General features: G+C 51.9%; 3 protein-coding genes across 4 annotated transcripts; 2 read left to right on the top strand and 1 right to left on the bottom strand.

Moving 5' to 3' along the window:
- The first annotated feature begins 10 nt into the window (after positions 1-10).
- LOC6494210 (peptidyl-prolyl cis-trans isomerase E) lies at positions 11-1182 on the top strand. Its single transcript, XM_001960709.4, has 4 exons — positions 11-283; positions 345-728; positions 789-961; positions 1020-1182. Exons 1-4 carry the CDS (start codon positions 83-85, stop codon positions 1162-1164), a joined length of 903 nt encoding a protein of 300 aa, XP_001960745.2. The 5' UTR covers positions 11-82; the 3' UTR covers positions 1165-1182.
- Positions 1169-2323, bottom strand: LOC6496351 (60S ribosomal protein L18a). The gene is made up of 2 exons (XM_001960708.4): positions 2169-2323; positions 1169-1759 (listed from the first exon to the last, which is right to left on the bottom strand). Exons 1-2 carry the CDS (start codon positions 2184-2186, stop codon positions 1244-1246), a joined length of 534 nt encoding a protein of 177 aa, XP_001960744.1. The 5' UTR covers positions 2187-2323; the 3' UTR covers positions 1169-1243.
- A 153-nt stretch (positions 2324-2476) lies between these two features.
- Positions 2477-11269, top strand: LOC6494211. 2 transcript variants are annotated; one of them, XM_014907185.3, is made up of 5 exons: positions 2477-3322; positions 3704-3780; positions 3850-4327; positions 4370-6334; positions 6392-11269. In XM_014907185.3, the coding sequence occupies exons 3-5, from the start codon at positions 3868-3870 to the stop codon at positions 10627-10629; spliced, it is 6663 nt and encodes a 2220-aa protein (XP_014762671.1). In that variant the 5' UTR covers positions 2477-3322; positions 3704-3780; positions 3850-3867; the 3' UTR covers positions 10630-11269. The 2 variants fall into 2 exon arrangements, with proteins under 2 accessions (XP_014762671.1, XP_001960743.1); XM_001960707.4 differs by having other exon boundaries at positions 3850-6334.
- The last annotated feature ends 423 nt before the right edge of the window (positions 11270-11692 follow it).

The raw sequence follows: 11692 nt of genomic DNA, 5'->3' as shown, positions 1-11692 counted from the left end.
CTCATATGGGCATTCATGGTCACACTGACCAGCAATTGTAAACAAAAATAATTTATTTTATTATTAATTTGGAATCGCAGGCATGTCTAACGATAAGCGAACGGTTTACGTCGGCGGCCTGGCAGATGAGGTTACAGAAAGATTGCTCAACAATGCCTTTATACCATTCGGCGACATAGCGGACATCCAAATGCCCGTGGACTACGAATCGCAGCGCCACAGAGGCTTCGCGTTTATTGAATATGAGCAAGGAGAAGATGCCGCCTCTGCCATAGACAACATGGTAATAAAAACTAGTCTGAAACTGTGAATAAAATCCGCTCAACATATTCCATTTCTTTTAGAATGACTCAGAGCTGTGCGGCCGTACAATCCGTGTTAACTTGGCCAAGCCGGTGCGCGTGAAGGAAGACAGTTTCAAGCCCGTTTGGGCGGATGACGACTGGTTGCAGAAGCATGCGGGTGCCACATTGCAGCCGGAGGGCGGCCCAGAAGAAGAGAAAACAGAGACACCTTCTACAGGACCCGCCGTCATTGAAAAGGCCGAGAAACGCAACCCGCAAGTGTTCTTCGATGTACGAATAGGCGGCAACGATGCCGGGCGCATCGTGATGCTTCTCCGCGCAGATGTAGTGCCTAAGACGGCGGAAAACTTCCGCCAGTTGTGCACCCATGAGCAGGGCTATGGCTACAAGGGCTGCTCCTTCCATCGCGTCATTCCAGAGTTTGTAAGCTTCGACTCATCAAAATACCATGTGCAATTTTAAAACTTTTTTTTTTCTTGAAAGATGTGCCAAGGAGGCGACTTTACCAACAACAACGGCACTGGCGGCAAGTCGATATACGGCAAGAAGTTTAACGACGAGAACTTCAACCTGAAACACAATAGTTTCGGCACCTTGTCCATGGCCAATTCGGGAGCCAACACAAATGGTTCACAGTTCTTCATCTGCACCACCAAGTATGTTTTACATCTAAGGCCTAAGTTAGAGGCTAACTTAATTAATTTCCTTCCACAGAACCGATTGGTTGGACAACAAGCATGTGGTTTTCGGTCACGTAATTAGCGGAGCTGATGTTGTCCGCAAGATGGAACGATGCGGCACCAAATCCGGCACACCCAACCAGAAAATTGTTATCTACGCCTGTGGCGAACTGAAATAAAGTATACTCTTCAACGTACTCATTTATTGAAAAAACCACTATGTTATAGTCAATCGGATGCGGGTAAATCCTATCCATTTTACTGGAAGTAGGTCCTTGGCTTCCTGTACGAGAACAGCTTCCTGTTGCCCTTGTGGTGCACACGCTGGACCAGAGGGAACTTGATCTTGGAGTCGTGGAACTGCTTGACGTGCACGCGGCGCGTCTTGGCGGCGGGGATCGACTCCACCTTGATGATCTGAATGGAGTGGGCACGGGCACGGTGACGAGCACCCATGTCACGGTAGCACTGTGTCACGGCACCGCCGACGGTCAGGTCACGGTACTCGCGGTACATGTTGTGGGTGCCGGAGCGGGAGTCGTAACGCAGCCAGATACCGAAGTTCTTGATCTTGATCGGCGAGGTCTCGTACACCTGCTTGATGGACACAATCTCGCCGGTGGTCTTCTTGAACTTCTTCAGCTGGCGCAGGAAGTACCAGAAGCGGGATTTGGCCACGATGTTATCGGGAGCGAAGATGCGCATCTTGTAGAGGGGAGTCTGGGGCTCCTTCTCGCTGGGCAGCTTGCGGCCCACGACCTCGTACTCCTTCAACTGTAAATGGAGCACATTTTAGTCAAGAACTTTAGCAGTAAACAAAGTCGGCCAGAAATGTAGGCAAACAAACACACGCATGCCAGTCGCTTGGAGGTTATGTTCTCGGCGGCTTCAAAATATTTTTTAAGAACCTTTTAAACTGCTCCCATGCTAGTATAAATTCATTGCAGCTTTATAGCATTTAGTTGGCTTAAGGAATCTCATCATTTTCCCTCAAAAACTGCCACATTTGCTTTTCCAACTGCGACAGAAGGCACTTTATGATTTTCCCGAAGTTTTCACACAAATTGCGTGTTTCAGCCACTTCCACAATTCTGCGACAGATACCCTAAGGCTTTGCTGTGTGTTTGCAAACATTTCTGCCACAAAACTTCATGATTTTAATCATTTTTTTGTAAATACTAACCAATCCCTTGGCTTTCATGTTGGACGTTCACGGAAAAAGGAAACGGAAAGAGCTTGTCAAATCGAAATGACGTTTAACGTGACGCCAGGGACGGCGAAAACTATCGATAACGTCTCGTGATAATAATAATCCTCGAAACACCTTAATCCAACTGAATTGAGAACAAGCTGGTTCTAAATTTTGTTAGCAAAATATCCAATGAGTTGCTAGATGATCATTTAATTCAAGGTTTTCTTCATTCAATAAATTAAAGTCAAATAATCGATGTTCTGACACCGAAAAGAAACTATCGTTGCGGGCTGTGCTTCTAACAGGGTTGATTTCGAGCAGTCGCACAAACACGCTGCCCGAGTTATCGAAACCACGCACATCACTAGACCACTAGCTTCGCGTGTTTTTTTCGATGGCTGTGAGGGCAAAAAATATTGCAAAAGAACGGCTTTTTACACGTAATTCGAGCGTTTTTCCAAGCAAACTAATGCAATATACGAGCCAGACACTAACCGCCACATTTTGTCGATAAAATGCGTTGGAACAGTGCGCGAATGGAGTGAGCAGAAGAAAAAATGCGAAGCGTGGACGGCTGCGTGCAAAAAGACGAAAATTTTATACCCCGAAATCGAGACGCGCAGAAGGGCGAAAAGACAAAAATTTCCTTCTGACCGTCACTGAAGATTGGGGATTAGTTATTGCTAGCAATTGTGAAATTGCATAACCCCGTTCCTCGATTTCTGTGTTATTAAACAAACAAATAGAATCTGAAACTGAGCATTAATTGTATAAGCAGAAGCAAAAGGCGGCGGAGCAAGGAGCTCTCGCGGCAACACCCGGGGCAGGGGGTTCGGTTCCGTTCTTGTTCAGTCTCTGTCGAGACCGAGGCAAAATCCGCAAATCTCTCGGCCTCTTGGTTCAGTTGTGCAGCGAACTTCCGTGACGTCGGTTGTTGTTTTTTCTGTTTTCGGTTTCGGTTCTGTATTTTGCGGTTTGCGCGCGTAAAATTCGCCTCTCCTGGTGCCGTCTGCCCGTCTCCGCAGAAACACCTCCGGGGGAAAAATTCTACCTACGAGAAGTACAGCAACAACAACAGAGCGCAAAAAAAAAAAAAAAAGAGCAGGAAAAACCATTGTAAGGAGAACGAATCAGGAGGAGAGCAGGTAAATAAACGTGGATAATTGCCGTTAGACGTGAGTGCGATTGTAAAATCATTCCAAGAACATTTGAAGTAAATTTTATTTATTTTTAGCCGTTAGTGGCTCTCTCGTGTGCCTTTTCGGTATTTTCAATTATTTCGCTGCCAGGGCTGCACACACAGAATGACCGGTGATTTTCGTTTTACTTTTTACTTTTTATTTGCAATTCCGATTCGCACACAATGCAAATATCAGCCTGAAATATGGATAAAGTTGGTCCGATAAACAATGTGTTGTAAAGAAATTAAGAGCGTTCTCTAGGTTTATTTATTTGTATATTTTTTTTATCGAAAGCCAATGCTATTATTTCACGTAATAACAAATCTTGCCTCATTCTGCTTTCAGCTTCGCCCCGAGAACGACAACAACGAAAGTGAGTGGGGAAACCGGAACGGAAGAATCACAGCAAACGGCATGCAAAGGTAATGAATACAATTATTTTAGCAAGAAGGTGCGTTAATCATTAATTTCTTCTCCAATTTCATGGTCAGCGTGTAAATGCATAAAAGATGATGGAGGCATTGGATAAGAAACAAACCAAGCCGACGTCTAACCAGGATGCTGATGAAGCGGGAGAAGGTAGTGGCTCGGGTAATGCTCGGGGAGCAGCGGCGGGAGGTGCTGTTGTCGGCGAGGAGGACGAGATTGAAGACCCTCATCATACGCTGGGCGTGGAGAAGGAGGCGGACGAGAAACTGCTGCCGGCACAAGAGCAGAAGCAGGAGCCGGAGACTCGGAGCACCCATGACGTGATAGACTTGACTCTGGCAAATGGCCAGGACAGCAGTGATGGGCAAGAGAGGGCGTCGGAAGACGGCGAGGCTTTTGAAGATGCCGGGGAATACCCTGTGGATAATGTTGAAGGCGAGAAGCTGGATGAAGATGACCAGGAGAAGAATGAGGATGTCCAGGAGAAGGATGACGACGTCCAGCAGAAGCAGGCCCTAGACATCCAGAAGCAGGATGAAGATGTCCAGCAGCAGCATGAGGATGTCCAGCAGCAGGATGAAGATGTCCAGCAGCAGCATGAGGATGTCCAGCAGAAGCATGAAAAAGTCCAGCAGCAGGATGAGGATGTCCAGCAGCATGATGAAGATATCGAAGGAAACAGCCAAATTCTCGCGGAAGAGAAGGACCTATTATCGAAGGCTAAAGTAGAGTCTGAGTTGGATGAAAAGATGGATTCTCCAGGAGATCATCAAATGGAGTTCCTATCTGACTCGGAAGATAACCAGAAACTCGATCCTCAAGAGGCCAAAGTTGAGGCCGAGGCGCAGCCTAAAGAAGAACTTGAAGAGGCGCAAAAGGAGGTGTCTCATCCCTTGAATGTGGAGTCTGACAGCGAGGATGAGCATGAGGTTACGCCACCTACCATCGATCTCGACTCTGACAGTGCGGAAGAAGACTTTCATTCTATAGATGACAACAAAAGTCCTGCGGTGCCCAGTGAAGGGGAAAACGAAGAAGCAGAGGCACCAAAAGATGCACCAGTTGAGGCGTCGTCCCCGTCCCCCACGGATGCCCTCGTGCCCGAAAGGGAAGCAACGCCGTCACCCACTCTGGAATCTCCCCAAGAAGACTCTGGTGAAGAGGACTCTCCGGCGCTGACAATGGACGTGGATATTCCCAGCAGCGATGAGAAGGATTCCCCTCCTGAAGTTCAGCCGGAAATCAAGGCCGAAATGAAAGTTGAAGCACCAAGTGAGACCTTCAAAGATTCCCCGTCGCCCATTAAACTGAACGGAGCTCATCAGGAAGCCAAGGAAGAGGACCAGAAATCAGAGGCGAAGGAGAGACGGGACAAGGACGAGATGGAGAAGCCTCAGGAGCAGGAAGCCCTCATTGAAGAGCCAGGCCAAGAGCCAGAATTGTCTGTGATATCAAACCACTCTGAAGAGACTCATAGCGTTGAGGCCAGACCATCGACCAGACCAGCAGTAGCAGTAGAAGATGCTCACGTGGAACCTACCGCAGGCCTTCCTTTGATCCTGCCGACTCGTCGGAGCCGCAGCCGTAGTACCAGCAGCGGCAGCAGCACGGTTAGTTCCGCCTCGCAGCCCCAGCTGGTCATCGATCATCCCGACAGCGAGCAGAATAACAGGGCGCAGTCACTGAAGTTGCCCTTGAAGCGCCGGCGCAGCAAAAGTTCCACTGCCAGCCAGCCCGAGAAGCAGATGAAGTTGGACGACAGTGGCCCTTCCTCGTCTTCTCTCCTCCTGCAGCGCCTGCAAGCACCGCCGCCACCAACAGCCGCGGCTAATGGGCCGCTGAGCTGCGCCAAGTGCGGTCTGCAATTCGATTACGAGAGCTTCCAGCAGCTGAACGAGCACCAGGCGCAGTGCAGTGGCGGGAAGAGTGCAAGCTCCAGTGGCACTACATCGTCGCGCGTCAAGAAGGAGCGCTTCTTCCGCTGCGCCCAGTGCTCCAGTGTCCACCAGTGCTGGAACTTCTTCCTTCACATGCGCGAGGTGCATCAACGTTACATCTGCCTGTACTGTTCGCATGTGTATCCCAGCGTGGAGAAGCTGTCGTTGCATCTGGAGAACAAGCATGACATCGACCAGAGCCACTTCGCGAAGGAGGCGTGGGCTGTCCAGCAGCGGCAAGAGGATCGGCTTAGGCATTTGATCTGCTGCACCTGCCAGGCTACCTTCGCTCAGGGTTCCGAGTTCGAGGAACACGACTGCTCCCAACTGATGCAGCCGTGTGCGCTGTGCGGCGAGCGAGGTGGCCATGTGCTGGGCTGCAGGAACAGCAAGCGGAAGCCGATCAGGAAGAAGAGAAAGACGCGCAAGCTGCCGGATCCGGTTATTCCGCCACAGCAAGTCCAGCCCCCGCCTCAGGTACTTCTCCCGCCGCAGGTACATGCCCAGGCGCCGCAGTATATACCTCTTGAAGCACATCCGGCGCAGGAACAGCCACAGGCACCGTTCCCACTACAACAGTCTTCTCAGGACATGTATCCGGTTGAGAACAGTGAGTTTGGGCGATCGAGTAGTGTTCCAGAAAGCATATTTAATGATTCAATTTCAGTTCCAGCTCCCGAGCCTATCGAGGATCCCCCGGCGCCGCCCATCCCCAAGCTGGTGGTGCCCAAGATCATGTTGCGGGTGCCCAAGGAATTCCAGAAGTCGGTGGATGCTGCTCTGAGCAGCACGGACACCGAGGAGGAGGAGATCGACACGACGCAACCGTCGGAGGAAGCGGCGCCAGTGCCTTTAGAGGATGTGGCACCATCCCCTCCCGCAGCAGCTCCGCCAACCAACAGTCTGGATGAGTCGCCGTCGGCCAAGCTGAGTAGGGTTCTCGCCGAGTTGGAGCGCACCAAGCTGGACATTGAGCGCACCAAGGCGGACATGATTCACAAGAAGCAAGCCAAGGTGATTCCGGCCCAGGAAGAAGTGCCAGATGTGGAGCCACAGGTGGCGGATCCTCCTCTTCAGCTACAGCAGCAGCCGCAGCCGGAAGAGCAGCGCCGCTGGTCGCTGACACCACCCGCATCTCCGCACAACAATACCAATCACATCAATCTGCCGGAACAGCCTCCAGCTCCCGTCATCACCGAGTTCCAGGATCGAGCCGATGCAGTGCGTCGCAACAGCTTGGGCAGCGACTGTATGGACATGGACGACAGCATCAATGGACCCGAAACAGACGACAGAAGAGATCATCCAGTGGAAGCATCGGTTGCCGCTCCCCAATCCTATGAGGAACCTGAAATCCTGGAAGTAACCGAACCGCCGCCGCCTCCTCCGCCTGCTGATGGCATTATAGTGGCCGGACCAGACACACAGACCATGGACCTGCAACTAGACCGCGCACTGGACAGAATCTCAATGGTGGACTTTGTGCGTCTCTGTCTGCGAACAGTTTATGCGACGTGCCTCTACTGCAACCATGCGAGGAGGATTGCAGTGAATGGAAAGCAGTTGGTTCTGCACCTGATTCGCCAGCACAGATTCACAGCCACCGTTGACAGCATTACAGCGGAGGAGCTGCACGCGGAGACTATTGTGGCGCGCCTCAAGAGCTTCCTGCCCCAACTCGAACAGGAGTACTTGAACTCGGCCAGCTACTGCAGCATGGAGGACGGAAAGTACGTGGAACCGTTCAACGAGCGCATCTACGAGTGCTTCTCCTGTCGCTTCGTCACCTCGACCCACAAGGAGCTCTACACCCACAACCGGCGTCTGCACATCAAGTCCAACATCACCTGTATGATGTGCCAGACGAACTTCTACAGCTACAGCGAGATCCTGTGCCACATTTGTCCCGGCGAGGCGGCGGGTAGTATCTACGACCTCAACTTCCGTTGCTGTTTGTGCGATGTGGCCCCCTTACCGTCGGCGTTCCGCCTGATGGTCCACCTGAGGAAGCAGCACCAGGCTTGCGACATTTGTCTGGAGGACTGCCAGAACCAGACGAAGCTGTCGGCCCATGTCTGGAAGCACAAGCTGCTGCATCTGTGCTATCGGTGTGGGATCGCGTACCGCAACAAGCAGGACATATCGAAGCATCTGTTCTGGAAGCATGGAACGGAGAGTGCCAGCTGCAAGCGATGCCTCCAGAAGCGTTGGCGACACGTCTACCACTTCTGTGTGCCGCCCGCCCAGTTCTCGTGCGAGCAGTGTGGCTTCAACTTTAGTAAGGCCATCTACTTGGAGGTCCATCAAAGGATGCACACTGGCGACTTCCGGTACGCCTGTGCCGAGGAGGGTTGCGAGGAGAAGTTCGTGTCGCGAAAGCTACTGCTGAAGCATGCCAGCAGCCATGTGGTCAAGGAGATTCCGGAGGAGGCCATCGAAGAGCCGAATGACAGTGCCGCTCTAAAGAGCGAGGACGTTAAGAAGGAGGAGGGAGAGGACGCTGAAGCACCGTCCCGACAGCCGGACGAGAAAAAGGCGCCTGGAGATTCTGCCGCAGGGAAGGAAGAGCCTGGGGACACCAAAGACGCAAAAGCTGGCAAGGATTTGGTGCCAAGCAAATCGGAGAACCGGAAGAAGCGTAAGAAGGCCAAACGCAATAAGGAATCCCTCGAGGACCTGAACCTTATTGCGCCCAATCTCTCAGAGTCGGATAGCAGTGACGACAGCGACTCGGACGCTCCGAGGAGCAGCCATCAGGAGGTGCCGGCTCTGCCCATGCGATCCTCTGTAGATGATCTGGACATGCCAAAGGTAATGCTGTCGCCGTCGTCTGAGAGCGATGGTGACGAGACCGCAGACTGCAAGCCCAAGGTCGAGGAGAAAGCTTCGGAGAAAGCCCCAGACGATGCCAAGGATCCAGTCGAGAAGGAGGATACCTCCGCCAACGCCGATTCGGAGACTAAGAAGGAGGAGGGCGACGAGCAGGTCGATGTCTCCATTTGGAAGAACCTATTGCAGAACCAACCGGTCGGCACTGAAGGCCAACTGTCGGTCAAGCAGGAGGAAGACCTGGAAGTCGAGATGGCCAACAAACCACCAGCCAAGCTGCATGTGGCATGGTCCGACCACGACTACTGCAAGCTGCACCGCACACCTCCACCGTCGCCCGCCAAGAAACCGGCCACTCCCAAGTCCGCCAAGAAGGGTGCCGGACGGCATAATGCCTCTAGCGACAGCGACAGTTCCAGCAGCTCCAGCTCCTCGGACTCGGATTCGTCGAGCTGCTCCTGCGGGTCGAACTGCAGCTGCAGCTCCAGCAACAGCAGCAGTTCCAGCGACGATTCGGACGACTCTGCCAGCTCCACAGCAGCAGGATCTCCGCAGAAGCGGCAGCGCAAAAAGTCGCTCCGCCAGAAGAAGAATTCGGAGTCAACGGCCCGAGGAGAGCCCAACGATCGCGACAAGGATCCGGAGAACGTCAATATTTCGGTCGCGAACGAGGAGAATCTGGCAGCTCCGCCGTCGCCAAAGCCGCCCATGTACAATGAGTCAGACTTCGACACCAATGTTTCGGATACGGACGAGGAGTTCTACGATTCTCATCCCCAGAAACTGGCCAACGAGCTGCTGGCCCAGAAGCGCGAGGCCCTCCTGGCGGAGCACGCCCCCCTGGGGCCGAGCAACAACTACGACATTGTGGAGAACAGTCGTCCGTCGACGCCCTCGCTGCCGGAGGAGGCGGCCGCCTTCGCCGACAAGCGAGAACGTGTGCGGAACAAGAAGAAGAAGCGAGAACGAAAGTCCACCTGCAAGTCCGGCAAGATGCCGCCTGCTATGGCCAGCGATCATCATCTGGGTATGCCGGGAGTGGTGCCCCTGCCCGTGGAGCCGTCCCCAGTCTTTCCAGTTTCAACCGATTCATCCCTTTTCCCAGTGACCCCGCTCACCCACCGCCATCTCCAGCCCTCGCTGACCCGCATGAGCGAGGGCAGCAGCTCCGATGCCGACGGCCAATTGAAGCGATCGAAGCGCCAGCGCAGGCCCAACAAGTTCTACGGCTACACGAGCGACGATGAGAACATGAGCACCATTTTGGCGCCGCCTCTGCAGGTGGGAATGCAGCTGATCAAGCCGCAGCCGCCGCCACAGCTGACCTGGGCCAAGGAGGACCTGCCCACGCCGCCGAAGCAGCGCAGCAGGAACAACAACCATCATCATCACTCGCACAGCAACGGAGGAACACCGCTGGCGGGCTCCTCGTCGAGGAAGCGCAGTAAGCAGCGATCCCTTTTGGGAGCCGGCAGCAGCTCCAGGTCCGCCAAGCGTCACAAGCCCGACCGTGAGGAGCACCACGGTCTGCCACCCATTCCAACCCTCAAGATTCGACCCAGTTTGCTGCCCAGCAGTGCTCCCCAATCCGATAGCAGTGACAGCAGCTCGGATGACGAGGATGTGGAGGTGAATGTGACCAGCCTGGTGGATTCCCCGCATCCAGCAACGCCTCTAGCGGCGCTGCCGCCACCACCTCCCGTCTTGGCGCCACCGCCCGTGGTAGCACCAGTACCTATGCCGCCAACGCCGGCCACCACGGCCTTCAACCAGCCCATTCCGCCCGCTCTGCTCCCCAATCCCGGCTTCGCCACGCTGCAGTATTTCAAGGCCAACAACATCCGGTACCCGATCCGGCCACCGGCAGGAGCTCGTCTGGCTCGGGAGGGGGAATGTGTCTACTGTTACTGCCGTTGCCCCTACGACGAGGTGTCCGAGATGATCGCCTGCGACGGGGACAACTGTCAGATCGAGTGGTTCCACTTCGAGTGCGTGGGCATCATGGTGGCGCCGCAGGGCAAGTGGTTCTGTGCCGAGTGCCGGCCCAAGTACTCGGACGGTGCCAAGCCCCAATAAAGTGGATAACAGGATGCATCTTTCCAATCACAAAATATAAACTTTAACCCGAAACCCCACTACAGAATGGATTACGCTTATTAATTGATAAAACCAACAAAAAAAATAGAAAATAAAACTATTAAACAGATATCAATATCAAACATAAAATTATAAAAACAGAAAACAAAAAAAAAGAAATCTTAAGTAACATATTGTATAGAACTTGGAGGGCACTCCTCCGAGACTACTCCCCATGCTCAAAGAGACTCTCCGAGGAGAGGTCTTCAGCTAAGCTACTGCATCGATAGCTTATATAATATAATACCATATATATAAATATATATTTCTGTATACCCTAATATTGTATGTAAATACCAGGAGCTGCATAGTTCGCGTATGCAGTTTTGTAAAATAGTTAGGATACGTGAGAGAGGAGTTGGTTGATAGGTGGGTCCCATCAACAAACAAAACTAGGCATTGGGCTTAGCAGTCCCTCAAGTATAGATTATAACTAAATCTATGTATAGATGTATCTAAACCTAAACGTGTAATGACTATTGATAAAGAACCATGTCTATGATTGGCTGCAGATCGAGCTGCAATCAGTTGTGAGAGGAATAAAAGTGCAGAAAACGAAACCTTGAGATGTAAAAACTAATGAGATTGTTTTTCTTGATTGAGGGGTGGTCTTATAGGGTGGGTGTACTATAATAATATCTTCCAAAGACCATATTTTTAGTATGTAACTCTGGCCAAGTGTCCTTGAAACGCGTGTAGTGGTAAGTATCTGTGTGTGGCATCTGCTGCCAAGTGTGTGGACAGCTTTTAAAGTGACAACATCGCGTTGAAAATTTATGCGGATTTATTTTGGCGAGTGATTCATTGATAGTACTGGCATGTTCCAGAAGCGGCTTTATGGCTATCACACAATCGCAATAACCAGAGCACTAAATTTTATTAGTCAGGCCATAAAGTGGAGATGCAACTAAAATGATTTCTTTGATCTTTTCTCAGAGCTACCCCCAAACAATTAAATTAATAAAAAGCCATTAAAACCCAACCAATCTTAGGCCACTTAATC

The sequence above is a fragment of the Drosophila ananassae genome, chromosome 3L (genome assembly GCF_017639315.1).
Source record: "Drosophila ananassae strain 14024-0371.13 chromosome 3L, ASM1763931v2, whole genome shotgun sequence".
Classification (NCBI taxonomy): Eukaryota; Metazoa; Arthropoda; class Insecta; order Diptera; family Drosophilidae; genus Drosophila; species Drosophila ananassae.
This window is presented reverse-complemented; position numbering and strand designations above follow the sequence as displayed.

Excerpts from the sequence above, each read along its gene's own strand:
- LOC6494211 (XM_001960707.4), top strand. The coding sequence starts at position 3,868 with ATGATGGAGGCATTGGATAAGAAACAAACCAAGCCGACGTCTAACCAG. Across the intron at positions 6,335-6,391 it reads CATGTATCCGGTTGAGAACA|TTCCAGCTCCCGAGCCTATC; the intron begins GTGAGTTTGGGC and ends ATTCAATTTCAG.
- LOC6494210 (XM_001960709.4), top strand. The coding sequence starts at position 83 with ATGTCTAACGATAAGCGAACGGTTTACGTCGGCGGCCTGGCAGATGAG. Across the intron at positions 284-344 it reads CCTCTGCCATAGACAACATG|AATGACTCAGAGCTGTGCGG; the intron begins GTAATAAAAACT and ends CATTTCTTTTAG. Across the intron at positions 962-1,019 it reads TTCTTCATCTGCACCACCAA|AACCGATTGGTTGGACAACA; the intron begins GTATGTTTTACA and ends TTCCTTCCACAG.